Here is a 19,605-nt window from a genome sequence, read left to right as displayed (position 1 = left end):
ACAATTAAATTCACAAATACAAAATTCAGAACATGTTGCCTTAAAAAGGTGTTGTACTAGGTAAAATCACACAACCACTGTCCTGAGCCAGCTATCCTCAGCAGATACTTACTTCAGCAGCATCACAAGGCCAATGTTAAAGTAAGGATGAAAGACTTTTAGACTCTTGTCTTCACTGTAGCTTTAAATATAAATAGTTGCTCTAAAATATAATTTATCCATGCCATCTTTTTCCATTGCTTTTATTTTTGGGGCAGTTTTACAATTGACTTCACTGGGATAGGATAGGGCCTTATTTAGGACTCTTAGGATTTGATTTCGTAACTTCAGTGGGGTTTGAAAGTGTTCAACCCCTTACAGGATCTGGGCCTGCTTAGTGTGATCAATAACAGGAAGAAATCTATTCATTTATGTCTAGTCTGTCATATTGTAATATCACTTCAAGATCTTGTTTCCCATCCCCCATATGTTTGTGTATAGTGACTGATTTTTATTTTTTTTTCTGGACTGGCATGTAGACATTCAAATAACTTTGTGCCAACCTAGGGAAAAATTATTGCAATGTACAAAAGAAGGAAGTGTTTGTGCCAAAAGTCACTAAATTGACCCAAACTGTTTTGTGGTACTGCTGTCTTAAAAGGGAATTCTGCATGTGCATCTTTGTGCATACACTTTTCTGCTCCTATTCTAGCACCAGAGCCACTGCAGGAAATTTTCAGGGAGCGCAGCAGACCTGTGGGTGTGTTTCACTGACTTGTGTGCATATGCTCCCTGACTTGATAGTGGCATTGTATGCACACACGCACACGGGGTATTATGAGCAGGAACAATCTGCTCATGGGAAATTAACATTCAGGCATGTATTAAAACTGCTTTCTTGAACATGAGTATGGGCCCATTTGGTGGTTGTGTGTGTGAGGGAGCTGAATGAGGCCCTGTGTTCTCTGCTCCAATATTCAAGTGTGCACACTGCCACTATCAATGGAAGATGTGTATTGAATGGTTTGGGGGCATCAGATGTGGCAGTAGTGAGAGGATAAGACTGAACAGACTATGTCAAAGCAAGCTATATCATGTAGAATGAAGCCCTGGAACAGTTCTACTCACTGGTGGAAATTATTACATTGCTGTATAAATCCTGTGTTCACTGGCACAGAGTCTGAACCTGGTCTAAAGAAGAAAAATGGTTCTCTATATGTAATATGCATTTCAGCATGTGGTCAGGCAAACCTCGCGCAGATGCTGGTATCTGAGTGCACATTGTGAGTGTTCTTTTTGATGAATGACGAGTCAAGGTTTCTAAAAATAAATTAATGGTTTTTCCTTCTTTATTTCCTGTGACTTAATATATTTTATTCAACCATATAATTACCTGGAGACTTAGTGCAGCAGCTGAGTCACCAAGTTTGGATGTGAAACTGAACTGTCTCAACATTTGCAATGGGGTAGAGGATTAGGATCCTGGGTTCGTGATCTGAGTTGAGGATGAAAGGGGACTGGATCCAGGGTTCTGCTGCACGTTTCTTTCTAATACAGAATGTTCACATGTTTAATTTGTAGAATATTGGGAAATGCCCTCTCCTGTCCCCTTAGCACTGTGGAGAGAGTTGGAAAAACCTCATAAATAAATGCATCTGCAAAATCAGCGAAAGAGAATCTAAGAAATCTACTAAGGTTGGTTAATTACTAAAATAATTAATCGTGAGGGAGCTTCCATTTAACTATTCCCTCAACACCACTCCTAATATTGATCAGGCTATAGTCCAAAATAACAATTACTTCCACTTCATTAAGTCAAGCAAACATTTTTTAAATAATTTAAGCTTCCTAGCACATACTCTCAGTTCATCATATTGCTGATAACAAGCCCATAATCTTGAATTCAAATAGGTCTGAAGATATATGTATTTCATTCAGGTTTTAAGTAAGCAAAGAGCCCACCTTTTTGTGGGGATTATCTACTAAAATATCAGGATCTTCCAACCTATACAAAACATAAGTTTCTGTGTCCTTGGAAAATACAGGGCCCAATCTAAAATATGCTTGGATGTCAATGAGGAATTGAGGGAGTACATCACTTTAGAGGAGACTCTGAGCACGTCCCAGGATTAGGTCCGTACAGCACTCTGTATATCCAACGCGAAAGCAAACCTTATAAAGTATACTATATGTCTGACTAAAAGGTACATCTTTAGGCAGTATAATGTATGCCTGATATAAGGGCTTGCCTTATAGGATATGCTGTATGGACAATGGATGGGGAGGGCTTACTGAAGTCCACTATGCATTGTACTAATGTCAAAATATTCCACCTAATAAAAATGGAATGACTGAATTGTCTAGAGATATGACTTGGGTAATATTTAAACCTCTCTTCAATATGATAGGTAGAGTCCTCAGGGCTGCTGTGTCCAGACAAGTGATTAAAGAAATTTAGATCATATCAATAACCGTATATGTTTCTAAGTGATATCTACTCCCTGACCTTGTGTGTATTACAAGATAAAATAAGAATTTTCCCTTTTCCATCCATGCATTCCTTTTCTGGGCTTATGAGATACAGGCTCTTAAGTTTTTGGTACGTACGGTATGTACTGTGTCTGTGCATTCTAATCCACACTACTAGCATTTCTTTATAGCCTTTGTTTGCAAATATATTTTGTATGGAAGGATTGTTTCCTTTTTGTCTTTTTAGGAGCCATAACATGTTTAGCTTTATCCACACCTGTCCTTAGAATTACTGTTGTACTGTTTGCTGAAAAATAGAGTTTCTGTGAATGTCAGTATATAGAGCCTTGTTAAAGTCTTCTGCACAGGGATGAATTGCATCCAAATCATAGATTCTGAATGTTTAGATAATGAAATGAAATGAAATAAAAGTTTGAAAGTCTGACCAGCAAAAAAGAAAAAAAAAAGAATAGAAGTTAGTTTTATCCTTGGATCCATGCTTGCGTCTTCCATTTTCTTCAATGAAAGACACCTATAAACACAAGCAGAATTTAGCCCTAATAATTTTAATTCGGTGTCATGGGATTGCAGGTTTCCAGGGACGTGGAATTCAATGATCTAAAAGTAGAATCTTATTAGTAGGTGACCTGAATTCTGTCTGAACAATTTTCTAGGTCCTCTGCTGATCACAGGGAAGCAGATTTGAAATATTATTTCACCTTTACAGTCATAATCAATAATGATATTTGGCAGGCAGTTGAGTCTGGGCTAAAATGCATTTCAAAATGAAAGCTCAGTTTAGGACACGCCAACAAAGACAAGAAATTCAGTATTATAATTGAAACCCTGAGATAGGTTCAGCTATTGTGGCCCAGTGTTGTATAGGAGGTTCAGGCTTTCCACAGGAATGTGTTACATATCTGAGCTACAGTACCTAAGGACCTTCTCATACTCCAGAAATTCTCTTTTAAGTTGGATGAGGAGGCTAGATTGATCCAAGGGTTAAACACTGATATGTAACATTAATCTGAATAACCCTGCTGAGGTGAGTTTATAATGGAATAAATCTTTTGTACTTCTAAAGCACCTTCCAACTGCAAATATCAAAGTACCTTACAAACCATAATGAGCTTGCAATGGGGTTGCACAGTTGTACCTGGGGGCATCATTTGGAGAAAATAGGCATTGCACAGGTCTTATTGAGAGTATGATTTGGTTTGCCAAACCTTTATTACAAATGATTATGCATGAAGTGAGGACTTGACTTTCAGATCTCAGTTTGAATTTGCTGGGCTGGCAGTTGAGGGCAAAACCTTTTTCTTTCAATCTGAGTAAATTTGAAATGGAGTCAGTGAGAGATAATAAAACGTGGAACCACATAGTGGCATTTTTGCAACGTAGGCTGCTGCAAATTGCGGGGGGGGAGACCAAAACAGCATATTTCTGCCCAGAATCAGGGGAGTGCAATGCTAGTGTTTAAACCATCATTGCAACCCCACTTCTAAGCTGCTCCAGGTGTTCCTCAGCTACAGTTCAGGATCTGGGTGTAAAGCTGTCGTGCTACACTCATTAGTTTGGCTAGCTGCTTCAAAGAGATCATTGACTGATCAGCACATTTAGAAAATATGGCTTCATTTTAGGTCCATATTAGTTTCCTCCTAGAGCAAATATGGTCTCAAACTCCGGTTATAACAATAACAGATAATAATGCTAACATCAACTGGAAGAAAAACTGCGCCTTAACAATACCATTTCAAATGATCATCTAAAAGGTATTTTCTCTTCATGCTGTTCCAGTAAGTAAATTTGATAGAAGTATGAATCTTGAAGAAAAAAAAATCACTGCTAGAATATAAATGATTAGTTGGATGATAAAAAGCAGAACCTCTAAGCCCTGCCAAAGGAAAAGCAGAACCCTTTTTCACACTTTAGACTTTAAAATTTCCTAGTAATACCTGCTGCATAAATATAAGCCTTTCAAGTTAGTTGTTTTTAAATGGTAGGTACCTGAATTTCATTTTAATCTTTCTCCTCTTAGCAGCTTGCTAATAATCCTTCTGCTAAAGAAGATAGGCTCTTGTTTCCAAAACATAACATTTTTGACTTTTCTATTATAAATGAAGGAAGCCTCTTTTTTTAATCAGTTTCTCTCTCTTGCTATGTATTTTTCCAGAGTAGTTTATCCAAGGCTAGTCTTGCAAGTTTCCAAGGCCTCTGGCTCTAATCCAGCAAAATACTTAAGCATGTGCTTATCTTTAAGCATGTGAGTAGTCCCAATGCAGGGGCGGCTCCAGGCTCCAGCACGCCAAGCGCGTGCTTGGGCGGCAAGCCGCGGGGGCGCTCTGCCAGCGCCGCGAGGGCGGCAGGCAGGCTGCCTCTGGTCCATTGGTCCCGCGGCTTCAGTGGACCTCCCGCAGGCAAACCACCAGAGGTAGCCCGCCTGCCGTGCTTGGGGCGGCAAAATCCCTAGAGCCGCACCTGTCCCAATGATCACTTTTGGTGAAGAACAAGGTGGTCAAGTGGATGAAGGCCTGATCCTGGAGCCTCCCGGAATTAAAGATTAAATTTTAATTAAAGATTATGTCATGTGATGAAACCTCCAGGAATACGTCCAACCAAAATGGCAACCCTACCTTCAGAGGCAATTGAATTTGCACAGTACTTTCCAAGATGTTCTCAGCACGTCCCTACCCTCTATTAAAAAGAATAGTTAAAACAAATGCATTCTGTGTATAAACTGCCAGTGGCTCAATACTAATCAACTGAAGAATATTCAAATTGAAAAATAATAAGTTTTCCTAGGGGTGACACATCCAAACACATTGAGAAGAGTAGGGTTCAGTTTCAGCTCAAAACACTGGACAAATTTCAGCCTTTACCAAATGTAATCCCATTGCCCTTTTGTTTCACAGCGGATTTTGGAACAGAATGTTTACATCTTGCCTCTTCTCTGTGTGGCTGTTTCTGTTATTACTGTCTTTTTTTTTAGGAATAGGTTTTAAGATATAAAAAAGATGAAGCTACAGGAGATAAAACAGAGACAGAAGTGGAAGGGGAAGGAGACACTTTAAAATAAACTGTGCGCTGGAAGTTTGCATTCTGTCCGGAACCTGAATTAGTTTTGGAGCAGCCTCATTATTTTTAATATCTATTTCCCCACTTGACTCTTCTGTCAGCTTTTTCCTTATTTATCATCTAAGTGACCCCTGAGGGGACACTTGTGAAACAAATACTAATCTCTAGTGAAGGACAAAAATGCAGCATTTGTTAAACTGCAAATGACTTGAAAAGTTTAACAAAACCAAACTTTTGAATTCCCATAAATATTTGAAAATCCATCTTTTTGTTGTTGTTGTCCCTCTCCCCTGCCCCCAATGCTGCAGTGTTGCGGGGATCCGGAAGATGGAAGCAAAAAGGATGGGGTGGGGAGATATTGTCCCAGTGAAACTCAGGTTGAGCCAATTTTTGGGTTGTTGCCACCTCTTTCCACTTCCTGTGGTTGAGCAAATGCAGATAGGTTTGTAGTAGTGTAGTCTAAGTGTGGGGGGAACAGTTTCTCCCACTGGTTCACATGAACTGCTTTGAACTGGAACAGATGTGGATGTACAGAACTATCTGCTCACAGCAACCATTCCATTTATAACTGCAATTTTCTATTCAGGTCTTTATCATTTTAACTTATTTTGTGCTTCCACATTCTGTTCCAAAAACCACATAATAAAATAGCCCCAGTTGGGTGAGTTTTCAACTTGCATTCAAAACTGTTGGAAATGTTATTCCTTGCATGACTTTACAATAGCAAGACTTTTCTGTTCAGTGCTTTATTGATAATAGTGATAGGCTGAGGCAGTGTTCATTTTGGATCTGGAGCCTGTTTAAGGTGGGGTTCAGAATGCTGGCTCAAGATCAAACTCAGGCTACTCTGGATTCAGATTCAAGAGTGCTAAAAGCTCAAAAATTGTTCCTTAAAATATTTAATCTCAAACTGGTCCTTTCATGAGACCTCTCTTTTATTGGATGATGTTCAAACTAGATGTGGAAAATAGATCCCTTCTTGGTTTGGATGCAATCCCTAACCAGATCAGTAATGACAGATTCAGATCCAGGGATTCAAATCCAATTCCCCTGAAATTCAGGCATGTATGTGGATGGTGGTTCAGATGAGCTCCTACACTGTTAAACTCTTCATTCATAAAATTCAGCACGGAATGCTTTCCATTCCATCTTACATAAGAACACAAGAATGGCCATAGTGGGTAAAACCAGTGGTCCATCTAGCCCAATATCCTATTTCTGACAGTGGCTGGTGCCAGATACTTCAGAAGGAGTGAACAGAACAAGGCAATTTATCAGGTGATCCATCCCCTGTCATCCAGCCTCAGCTTCTTGTAGTTAGTGGCCTTGGGACATCTGTATTATGAGGTTGTATCTTTGACCATCTTGGCTAGTAGCCATTATGGATCTATCTGCCATGAACTTATGTAATTCTTTGTTAACACAGTTATATTTTGACCTTCACAACATCCCCTGGCAATGAGTTCCACAGGTTGGCTGCGCTCTGTGTAAAGAAGTAGTTTGTTTTAAACCTGCTGCCTATTAATTTCATCATTTGACCCCTGGGTTTGTGTATTATCTGAAAGAGAAAATAACACTTTTTCTCCACGCCATTCATGATGTTATAGACCTCTCTCATATTTCCCCCTGAGTCATCTCTTTTCTAAGCTGAATACTCCCAATCTTTTTACTCTTTCCTCATATGGAAGCTATTCCATACTCCTATTCATTTTTGTTGCCCTTCTCTACTTTTTCCAATTCTAATATATCTTTTTTGAGATGGGGTGACCAGAACTGCACACAGTATTCAAGTTGTGGGTGCACCATGATTCTATATAGCGACATTATATTTTCTGTCTTATCTATCCCTTTCCTAATGGTTCCTAACATTCTGTTAGCTTTTTTGCTGATGCTGCACAATGAGCAAATGTTTTCATAAATGTATCCAGGATGATTCCAAGATCTTTCTTGAGTGGTAGCTGCTAATTTAGAGCCCATCAATTTGTATGTACAGTTGGGATTATGTTTTCCAACATGCATTGCATTTATTAACATTCACTTTCATCTGCCATTTTCTTGCCCAGTCACCCAGTTTTGTGAGATCCCTTTGAAACTCTTCAGAGTCTGCTTTAGAGTTGACTATCTTGAGTAGCTGTATGTGTTATCTGCAAACTTTGCCACCTCACTGTTTACCCTTTTTCCAGATCATGTGTGAATATGTTGAACAGCTGTGGTCCCAGTACAGAACCTTAGGGGACCCTGCTATTTACCTCTTTCCACTGTGAAAGTCTATTTATTCCTACCCTTTGTTTCCTATCTTTTAACCAGTTACTGATTCATGAGAGAACTTTCCCTCTTATCCCATGACTCCTTAAGTTGCATAAAAGCCTTTGGTGAAAGACCTTGTCAAAGGCTTTCTGAAAGTCTAAGTACACTGGATAACCTTTGTCCACATGTTTGACACCCCCACCCACAAAGAATTCTGATAGATTGAGGCATGATTTCCCTTTACAAAAGCCATGTTGACTCTTCCCATAATGTATTGTGTTTATCTATGTGTCTGATCATTCTGTTCTTTGCTATAGTTTCAACCAATTTTCCTGGTACCGAAGTTAGGCTTCCTGGGCTATAATTGCCAGAATCGCCTCTGGAGCCTTTTAAAAAATTGGTGTTACAGCTATCCTCCAGTAATCTGGTTCAGAGGCTGATTTAAGTGGTAGGTTACATACCACAGTTAGTAGTTCTGCAATTCCATATTTGAGTTCTTTCAGAACTTTTAGGTGAATACCATCTGGTATTTATCAACTTGTTCCAAAACATCCTCTATTGACACCTCAATTTGGACAGTTCCTCACATTTGCCACCTAAAAAGAATGGCCCAAGTGTGGGAATCTCCCTCACATCACCACAATTAAGTCTCATAACATTTCTGTGTAGTACATAGTTAAATGTTCTGACTCCTGCTGACTGAGGTTAAGGCATATGCCCATGGTTGCAGAAAGAATCAGTGGCAATGTTGGGCTTAGAATTCAGAAGGTACTGTCCCCAAGTCCTGTGCTCAGTAAACCAGACCACACTGCCTCTATTACAAAATTATTTTAGTGGTCAATTTTTTCAGAATGACTTCATTTGTTTGAGAATCAGGGGACTGTGCTTGTCAAATCATTTGTTTTTTAGCTCTCCACTTTCAGCCTTAATACAGCAAACAAATTTCCCCAAAGTTCAGAGACAGATAGGATCATAACTCAAATCATAAAAAAAGTCATAACCCTCTGGGATTCAGGCTGGGGTCATGCTTTCAAAGCTATCCATTTGAAGTGAGAGTTTTTGCTTCCCTTATTACGGTATTGACTAATGTGCATTTATGGGAATCCTTATGCATGCAGTATTCTCATACTATTCAGAGTTTGGTATAGTAAAGAACTGCAGGATCAGATAGCAGGTTGTCATGTTTTGATGAAAAGGAAGAAGGAGCACCTCTCTTTCCTATGCTGCCATTTTGTTTGTACAGAAGGAAGTTCTATGGTCCATTTAAATCCCATCTGCCCAATGCATGTAGCTTGCTATATTTTTATTTTACTTATTTTAATTCCCATTAAGAGTTTTGCATGACAATAAGCCACAGGAGTTCAGCTTTAAGTGCTTTTCTAATGCCTTTGAATATGTTCATGATTACATCTTCTACTGATGCCACTAGAAGAGTCCATTCCACAGATTAGCCCCTGAATTGAAAGATTTTCCTCCTAAATAACTGTACTTTCCCTGCCTCGTCCATTCTAAGCTTTAGCCCTTGCTCGATATCTGTGCAAGCTATGAAATTCAGGTGCAGGGTGGTGTCCAGATTTCAAACATTTCCAAAGTTGAGGAAGTTTAGATTTGGAATTCAAGTTTTATATATTACAGAGACAGGGCCTAATTGCAAAATTCAGATCAAAGCTTAGCTCTGGATAGCCGACTCTCACAAAGTTCATTGGTGTTTGAACTGGGGACATCTCTAGTTTGTTCAGTCTTTTTCTTGAGCCTTTTACCCTGAATTGTTCTGTCCCCTCTACAATTAGTGATTTATAATTGCCTGATAAAATATTGACAAGTGCTAGCTTTTATTTAAAGAATATCTAGTGTAGGCAACTTAGTATACAATTGTTTGATGGGTCAATTCCACCTTTGTTTGCATTAGCCCTTCCTTGTTGACTTTATCCTTTAAGCAGAAGTAATTTTAGGTAGTCTGGTTTTAGTCTAAGACTTTGCTATTTTGTATTCAGAGTAAACAAAGGCTGTAACCCCAAGTGGGTAGAATTAGGTGGGGAAAAGGAATGTGTTCTTTCCTTCAACAAATAAATCAGCTCCTTCTACAATGCAAGAGTATATACCAATGTAACAGGGTGTGTGTATAGTAAGCATAAGCAGACATATTAACAGAGGGGAAATCTCTGACAAGTTTTAAGTATGTCCCCTGTTCAAGTGAAGTCTTTTAGCAGACAGGTCTGTCACATTTATTCCCTAATAACTTTTGACAATAGGCAGACATTACCACAGAGTTTATTTTAAGGAAGGTTGTTTAATTCTGCATCTTGGGGTTTTTTCCGGTTACTTTTCCTCTTTTTTTATACAAAAAATCAGGTCATTTATTGAGTTTGAGGTATGGTTATATTTGGGAAGGAAGCAATAGACACAGAGAACTGCTGGACTATATCCGAGGTGTCTGGCTATAGGAAAAGTACTCTCAACTCCCATGGTTTATGCAGACATAATTCCCATTGAAGTGAATGGGAGCTTTGTATACTCCAGTGACTGTAGAATCTGAAGCTCTATCCAGGAATGATTTTATATTCCTGAGTTATCTGTTGGTCAGCAGGCAGGGAAAGGAAGACACAATTTTCTTGCACAAGGGAGGAATAGAGTGGTTAGAACCAAGCATCCCTACAGAGCTCCAATTCACCTTGTGTGCAATGCTCATATAGTTGCAATCCCAGCCTCTCCTGGGCAGAGATTGAAAATTATGTTGAAATATGCCAAACTGTGTGTTAGAACAGGACACTTCGTTCTTTGGAGCAAAGGAAATTGAAGCGAGGCTTCCAAAGAGAGATGCTAACCCATTTTGTGTCTTAGCACCATAAACCTGGGTCTGTGGGACCTGGGCTTGTGGACTTGGTGTTTCCAAGTCCATGCTGGAGTGTCCACATGGCATTGTAAACCTGCGCCTACAATTTCTGGACCTGGGTCTCACAGTAAACATGTACATACTGTATTATGCAAACCTTCTGACTCAAGTTTGCTGCTTGAGCTGCATTGCACTGCAAAATGAGGGACATGAACCTGAGTTAGAGGGACTCGGACTCTGACCCCAGCAGGGTCCTAGGACCTGAGTGCTTGCTGACCCAAGTCAGAATGATTTTGTGTGTGAATGGGAAGGGGGCTTGAGCTCAAACCTGAGTCAGAGCTCGGGTTTAGCATGCAGTGTAGAAAACAAATGCAGATATTCATTGCATTCATGTCTCTACATTTACTGCTGCAGTCTCTCTACAATAGTAAACTATAGGCTGAGTAGCTCCTGAGAGGCACTGAGTGCCCTCCACTCCCCTAGCTTCCCACGGTCAGAGGGCACCCGGATGGAACAATGAGTCAGTATTAGGCAGCTGTGCAACATACATCTGATCTGATTCATGTATTCTGGGGAAAGCAGGGCTGCCTTACTTGGGAGAATGATCAAGGATTCAGGAGCAGAAGAAAGATAAGATTTCATTTGGGAATTGCACAAAAGAGACAGTTCATCCTGAGAGGCTCAACTGGGGAAAAAGGGTCTGGGAGGATTTTAAAGGGCTTTGGGTGGGATTAAAATTTTGGAGAATCATGGGTTACATTTTACAGAGTTTATTCCTATTTATGCTGCAGTACAGATGTATACAACACTTTGCAGTAGTAAAAATACTCCAAAGAACATATATTCTGAGGATAAACACAGAATAGTACAATTACTACAAGAACTTGAAAGGCAAGTTGCAGTTGGATGTTAATGAAGGAACATGGAATTATCATACTGGATTAGACCAGTGGTCCATCTAGTCCAGTATCTTGTCTGCAACATTGGCCAGCACAAGATGCTTAAGAAGAAGGTGTAGCAGCAGGCAGCTATGGGATGGGATGACTTGACCCAATGTAAGTTTCCTCCCAGCCCCATTGCTAAACCCCAAAGCATTAGGGTTTTGTATCCCTTCTAAAACTCATGTTTGGTTTTGCTGTATTTACTGTTACAACTCTGGATATTCTTTTTGTCCATATAAATGTCTAATCCCTTTTGGAAATCTGCTTAGCTCTTGGACTCAGTTGATATCTTGTGGCAATGAGTTCCACAGGCTAATGCACATTGTGTTAATAAGTATTTCTTTTTATCAAGTTTCTCTTTGCTGCCTTTCAGTTTCATTTAATGTCCTCTTGGACATTCAACAGGGGTTGGTGGAGGGTTAGGAGTGATTTAAAGAAGCTTAGTGAATATTGATTTGGAAGCTGGTTCATTGCCAACTTCTGTAATTGGAAGAAGGTATGGTGGCCAGATTATCAACGGATATAAATCGGAGTAGCCTCACTGAAGGCCATCTATACCAGCTGAGGATGTGGCCCAGAGTCAAAGAGTGGGCAAGGGGAGTGATAAGGAGGGAGGCATGGGTGATGATGGGAGGGTTAAACAAGATTTTTGTGATGTTATAGCATACAAATTACTCAATATTGTCGCAGTACAAAAGTAACAAATAAACATTAATTTGTATTTGGATTTCTGTTGCTAGGGATTGCTTTGCTTTGTTGTATAAGAGCAAACTAAGGAATTTAGTTTGAACATGCACAAAAGGAAAAGGAAGGGGGGGAATTACAAAGTGAAGATTTACTCAAAGTTTTGAGTTTTAAATGTTTAAACGCATATATTCTCTTTCACTTAGGATTTTTCCCTTTAAAAGACTGCCTTCAAAGTTTTTTCACATCCTTTCCAAATGTTTCTGTTGGAGGGGAAAAATCAACTTTACGTAGTAGCGCTCAGAGTTTGTGTTGAAGTTTTGAGACTGTATTTTCTTGACACAAAAGAAGACACATGCTCATAAGGAGGGAGAGCAAAGAAAACCAAAAGCTAAAGAAAATGTGCCAGCAATCACTTAATGTTTGCACGTAAGTTATTGGAAAACTGTGGGTAGAGCAGGGCAGATGAAATCACTTTAGCATGCCAATCTGGTCACAGCAAAGTGTTCTAAGGTTAGATTTGTGCTGGCTTGCTGATCTTGACTCTGGTTAGACAGAAGTTAAACAGAGAAAAATAGGAGGAATAAGGTGATGCAGAAATTGACATGCTGTAGAGGGAATAGCAAGAGTCTTTAGTTCACCTCTTGTGGAAATGATACTCTCCTCTTCTTGTCTAGACTGGTAAAAAAAAATGTTCAGGATCAGGAAGAAGGTCCAGTGATGTGGTAATTGCACGAGTACCAGCATATAGTGGTAATGATGTCCTTGATATGCTTTAAATTCTCTGCCATATTAATTTATTAAGTGCTTTAGGGAATACAATAAAACAGCTGTCCTGCCATCTGCATATGGACATTTCATTTTAGGAAGGTTCTAGTCTGGTCTAACAATCCTGTAACTTCACTAATAGCTTTGGAAAACCCCTTATCACCCATTTGTAGGTCAAAAATTAAAATGACTTTCCACTTCAGAGAAATTTAAGGTTTTAATTCACTCCCAAGTCCAGCAAAACAGTGGATAAAGCATAGGGTGTGTATGGGTCTAGGCATACATGCAATCAAAATGGAGACAAGAGCAGAGCTGTAGATACCTTACATGCTCAGAAGATTCAGCTGAATGCAGAAGAGCTGGGGAAGCCAATGCAGAGAGATATAAGCATACTAGCATAGGCTAGTAAACCTACCAGCATTTTACAATAGTGCCAAAACTGGGATATAAATTTATTTGTGACATCACTGAAACTTTCTTCTGTCTCTGGCCTCTCTCACCCCTTCCTCAATGATACCTCTCTCCTGCTACCTCCTCCTGTAAGTTATTTTACACTAATAACAATGTACACAACATATAACACTAACATACTACAAATTGCTACTGCGCTAGTACTGTGCTAGAGTGGACACTAAAAGCTTACTATGTAAATCCTAAATATAGTGCTTTACAAGGGGATGGCTTGTAGTCTTAGTTTTTACCCTTCTGTTATTCACATGAAAAGAAAACCATGTAATGATCTCTCTGGTGTAAATGAAATTGATAGTCATCAAAACATATTTTATGGTGTGTAAGGGGAGATTCCTGTGAGAGGCAGTTTGTGAGAACAAGCCAAACAGGATGCATGGAAGGAGGAATCAGAGGCAGCAATATTACAAATGCACAAGTCATTGAATTCATTCAGCATTTTACAAAAGTTCAGTGTGGAGAGAATTTGTTAAAATTGGGAGTTTGCAACATAGAATCAAGGAGTTCTCAGTATATGCTAAATAAATGGAGAAAGATCCACGTGTTCTTACTGAATTTAAAAGATAAATAGAAGGAGGGAAACTCTCCACAGTACTATTCTGTGTTCTTGGAACTTCAAAAGCTTTGGGCCTTATGTCATAAAATATTATGCAGTATTTACAGAAATGATGCAAAAATGTTGGTTACAGTATGGTAAGTCCTATTCATTTTTAAGCCTTACTATGGAATTCTGTAATGGCTTTTGTGTAAACAGGCAATTAAAAAAAATTACAGGTTCACCTTTAGATGGAAAACTTTAGACTTCTGTCTTGTTCTGAGTGATACATTCTCTTATTCACCCCAGAATGTGTACATATTCCATTATCCAGGATGTGGTAAAAACATTTTGGAAAGGGCTTTATAGAAGTCCTTCCACCTCTTTTTTTTTTCCTTGATACCAACAGCTATTGTACCCCTGAAAAGAAAATTGCTAAGAACTAATTAATGTGCCTGTAAGGTAAGAGAGTGTTAAGCTACTGTTTGTAATGGAAGTGTTCAAATTTTATGCACTTTTTGCTTAGATGGATTTAGAAATTTGTTGTTTAAAGGCAAGGGCCCAGGCCCCACTAGGATCTAGGGATGGACTCTAGAGTCGAGAAGAAGATGGATGGGTTAGACCTATGGCTAGGGTTTGGCCAGATGCCAGGTGGTTTCCATTATCTGCATCCTTTATCCTTCAGCCTACAATATGCATATAGTTCTGACCATGTCCACTGAACTTTCCAGCATGAACAGAAAGGGATGATATGTCAAAACTTCTTGGACTCTGTTACCATAAATATCTTGGTTCACATTCTCCCTTTCCAGCCCTTTCTCTGAGACAGGGGGAAGCTTATTTTAATGTGCAAATAGAAGAAGCAGGAAGACCTCAGCTCTACCAATGTGTAATTAAACACTTAAGTATTGCCAGTGGGAAGCAACTGTTTTTAAAGTAACATGATGGAACTGTGTAGGAGTTTCGGTGGCAATAAGCCCAGGTATACTCACAACTGGGAGTGCCCTCTCTCTGGCCTCATGTTTCAAATGTCCTTAAGGTCGGCCCTGTTAATGGGATCTGCTTAACTATTTTTAAAGACCTGATTCAATAAGCAGGTATATAACTTAAAGCAAGTGAATCAATGGAACTACTCGCATGTGTAATATTACATGATACTAAGGCACCGTTCAGCAATGTAATTAAGTCCATATCTTAGTGAGGCTCAAATAGGATGAATGATTGTTCAGGTTTTAAAGAAATATATAAAGATACCAATACATTTCATAATCCATATCATAGTAGCCTGTATGTACAGATTATTCAAACAGGGTAATTCTGGTAGAATGCACTGCATTATAGTTTAAGATTTTTTTTTAAATCAGTTCTGCTTCTTTCTGTGAATTCTATTTAGAGCTAGTTGAAATTTTTTCCAAATTTTGAGTCTTATTTTTTTCAGTTAAGATTTTTTTTCCTGGAAATTATCGATTTCAACAAAAAACAGGAGAGGGAAAAATTTCAATAAAAATTTCAAAGTTTGTTCCTCTTTTTTTTGCAAATAGCACTGGAATTCCTATTGTATTTCAGAGATTTCTTTTTTTTTGATATCTCCAATATCACAAAGAAGCATCATAATGGGGACATAGAGAATAGTAAGGCATTGATCAAAGTATGTAGGTGCCAATAATATTCTTCTTCGAGTGATTGCATGTGTCCAGTCCATGGCAGGAGTATACGTGCCCAGTGTACTATACCTGGACATTTTTTTCCCCTGTCAGTATCTACCAGGGCCGTGTATGTGCCCCTAGCACTCGTGCACCATTCCTTTATGGTATACAGACCTGGGCTGCCCCCAACCACCCTAGTTCCTTCTTTCTGCCTAGGATCAGTATTCAGAGCATGTCAGCTTGCTACTGTACATTTTCTCCCACTGCAGGGGGTTTATCTCCCTTCTGTAAATAGTTAGCTAGTAGTACCTTTTAGTGTAAGTTACCATGGCTTGCTTTGTTGTTTTTTATTACAGCTTTGAGCATCAAATCCCTTCTATACAAGGGGAATAGTCTCCCAGTACTGGGGTTTATGCCGATCTCCAAACTTTAAGCCTTGCAAAAAGTCTATGCTGATGCGTGACCCTTGTTCCAGGTGAATAAAGAGCCTTGGTGAGGGTCACTTGCAAGATCTTACTCCTTCTGAACCTTCCCGCTCAGGATGGGCATCTGGTATTTCTACGTTGGTTAGCAGGGCCCCTCCAGAAATTGCATTGGAAAGTCAGCACCAATCCCTTTCTCTGGTGCCAGGGAAGAAGCACAGAGCATTGGAACAGCATTTCTGAAAAGAGCCGAGCTCCTCTAAATGGTCAAGGTCCCCAGTACCATCTGCTAGTAAACTATCAGGAGGCAGAGTGCCATACAGGCTCCCTTCTGGACTCTCTCAAATTTGCCCACCTAGAACTGGACATTGTATTTCTGCTGAGGCCTCACCAGCACTGGGTAGAATGAGGAAATTACCTCTTGTGACTTACGTAGGATGTTTCTATTAATACACCCACAAATTATATTAGCCTTTTTAGCAATTGCGTCACATTGTTGACTCATATTCCATTTGTGACTCACTAGACCCTGCAAATCCTTTTCAGCAATACTGTTGCCTCTCCAGTTCTTCCCCATTTTGTAGTTATGCATTTGATTTTCTTTTCTTCCTAAGCATAGTACTTTGCGCTTGTCTTTATTGATTTTATAGCTTGTTGAATTCAGACCAATTCTCCAATTTGTCAAGGTCTTTTTGAATTCTAATTCTGCCCTCCAAAGTGCTTGCAACCCCTCCCAGCTTGGTGTCATCTGCAAATTTAATAAGCATATTCTCCACTCCATTATCTAGGTCCTAATGAAAATACTGAATAGTACCAGACCCAGTACAGACCACTACTGGATCCCACTAGTTTCATCCTCCCAGTTTGACAGCAAACCATTGATAACTACTCTTTGAGTACAGCCTTTCAACCATTTGTGCACCTGTTTTATAGTCATTTCAACAGGACCACGTTTCCTTAGTTTGCTTATGAGAATGCCATGTGGGATTGTGTCAAAAGCCGTACAAAAATCAAGATATATTAGTTTAAAACTTCCATCCTATCCCCTAGGCAAGTAACCCTGTCAAAGAAGGAAATTAGCTTGGTTTGGCATGAGTTCTTGGCAAATCCATACTGGCTATTTTTTATAACCCTATCATCCTCTAGGTGATTATAAATTGATTGCTTAGTAAGTTGTTGCACTATCTTTCCAGATATCAAAGTTAAGCTGACCGTTCCACAGTTCCCTGGGTCCTCTTTCTCCTCCCCCTTTTTTTAAAGATGGATACTATGTTTGCCATTCTTCAATTCTCTGGAACCTCACACGTCCTTTGTGAGTTCTTGAAGATAATCGTTAATGGCTGCAAGACTGCTTCAATTAGTTCCTTAAGTACTCTGGGACAAACTTCATCTGGCTCAGCCAACTTGAGTACATCCAGCTTATCTAAATATTCTTTAACCTGTTCTTTCCCTATTTTGGCTTGTGTTCCTTCCTCCTTGTTGGTAATATTAATTGGGTCGAGTCTGGTCGCAGTTTACCTTTTTAGTGATGACTGAAGCAAAATGGGCCTTCTTGAGGTTGTCTCTTATTACCTCTCCTTCCCTGCTATGTAGAGGCCCTATACTTTCCTTTGTCTTTCTCTTGATTTTAATGTATTTATGGAACCTCTAATTGCCTTTTATGTCCTTTGCTAGGTGCAATTCATTTTGTGCCTTTCTGATTTTGCCCTTACATGCTTGTGCTATTCATTTGTATTCATCCTCAGCAATTTGTACTTGTTTCTACTTTTTTGTAGGATTCCTTTTTGATTGTCAGGTCGTTAAAGAGCTCTTGATGGAGCCATATTGGCTTCTTTTGTTTGCATCAGGATGGTTTGCTGTTGTGCCTTTAATATTGTCTCTTTGAGAAACTGCTAGCTCTCCTGACCTCCTTTTTTCCCTTAGATTTTCATCCCATGGGACCTTATTTACCATTTCTCCAAGTTTGTTAAAGTGCTTTTTTGAAGTCCACTGTCCTTATTTTGCATCTCACTCCTTCCTTTCCTTAGAATAATAAAATCTATCATTTCATAATCACTCACCCAAATTTTCCTCAATCTTCAGATTCACAGCCAGGTCCTTTCTGATACTCAGAATGGAGTCTAAAGTGTCTGTCCCTCTGGATACTTCCTCCGCCTTCTGAAACAAAAAGTTGGCCACACTCTTTCAGTGTTGGACCATTCCAATTGTTTTCTTATTTGAATTGTAATGAGAGGGAAGGCTGGCTATTGTCCTTTTTCTATTCCATTTTCTGCTGCTGTTCAGAGCCTAATCAGTAAGGGTGTGGACATTTATTTGTAAAACCTACAGGAGGGGAGCTGGACGAGGGAGAGCTCTGAGGCTCTGCCAACCCTTTAAGTCATGGGAATCCCTCTAATGTCCCTCACATCCACTACAGGCACACTGCCGTGCTGCAGATGCCCTGTGCCTCTGCCCTGAGTCCCCCATCCCATCACGACTCTGATGGAACTATGTTGCCATGGATTATACCACTCCTCAGCTAATACAAGATTCTCTTTCACACAGGGAACTATGTTCCCATAAAGATCCTAAATGAGTGTTTTTGATGTTATCAGTGTGTCTAGTTATTGTCACATCACATAGCTCTTGATGCAATATTGCTTTACTTGGGTAAAGCCAATTTTAGGGTTTTTTTAAAGATAATCAGTGGATAGAAATGTCCATCTTCTGGGTGTGAGCAATGATGTTACCACCAATGATATCTGTAAATCTTAGAATTGTCTGGCCTTCCTCAATGATGCAATATGATTGATTAAAAATATTATTAAAGTCAAACAATAGCTTGTTGGTTAAAAAACAAAACAGAAAAACCACGACCTCACACTGATTTATATGAAGCATATTTTCACTTGGGTGTGCTGCTGCCACAGTATTTCAATATTTAAAGAGCACTCCAAATTGTTTATTGAGCTGGTATGTGATATGCCATCCAAACCACCAGGGCTAATATCATAAATCACCCAGATGCAATTTGCATAAAGAAAAGAGCCAAACTGGGCATTAACATACCAGAAAAGTTCCAGATGATCAGTGTGTCTCCAGCTATGTCAACATGATCCTAAATTATTATTTTTTTAATAAGACGAATGAAGACACTAAGTTGTCTGTCTTCAGCTGCTGTTGGTATTTGATTAGCTGAATCTTGTTTAGGAGGCCTTGGGCCAAGTCCTGCACTTGTGCCTGAAGGCCTGCTCAGCCAGAGACAGTAGAGAAGCCATCTGATATGACCAGTTGAAAAGGAATCCTGACAGTGCAGTGGAGAAATCCACATGGCAGGCTGAAGTAGGTGCTGGGATGTGCCCTTTCAGCTGGCCCACATTGTTCAGTGGTAACAATGCTAGTATACATATATGTGCTTTTGTAATAGCGGGCACTCAACAGCTTTGGAGTTAGCCATGCTCTGTCTAAACTTAGTGGTGAAGATATTTATATATCCATCACCAGGGTATCTCCTGCCACAAGCCACCATTTTATCCCAGCCTCTCAGGCTATGAGAAAC

The 19,605-nt window shown here is 39.5% G+C and overlaps 1 protein-coding gene across 9 annotated transcripts in view; it reads left to right on the top strand.

The window, feature by feature from the left end:
- Positions 1 to 19,605, top strand: part of ANO1 (anoctamin 1) — a 121,218-nt gene that overhangs the window by 10,845 nt on the left and 90,768 nt on the right. Inside the window, exon 1 of one of the 9 annotated variants that reach the window (XM_039537493.1) lies at positions 11,609 to 11,658. The exons of the other annotated variants lie outside the window; for them this stretch is intronic. Coding sequence (XP_039393427.1) covers positions 11,634 to 11,658 — 25 coding nt within the window. The 5' untranslated portion in view covers positions 11,609 to 11,633. Of the gene's footprint in view, positions 1 to 11,608; positions 11,659 to 19,605 lie in introns of those variants that run through there. 9 annotated transcript variants of the gene reach the window in all.

Source organism: Mauremys reevesii, linkage group 4 (assembly GCF_016161935.1).
Source record: "Mauremys reevesii isolate NIE-2019 linkage group 4, ASM1616193v1, whole genome shotgun sequence".
NCBI classification, from domain to species: domain Eukaryota; kingdom Metazoa; phylum Chordata; order Testudines; family Geoemydidae; genus Mauremys; species Mauremys reevesii.
This window is presented reverse-complemented; position numbering and strand designations above follow the sequence as displayed.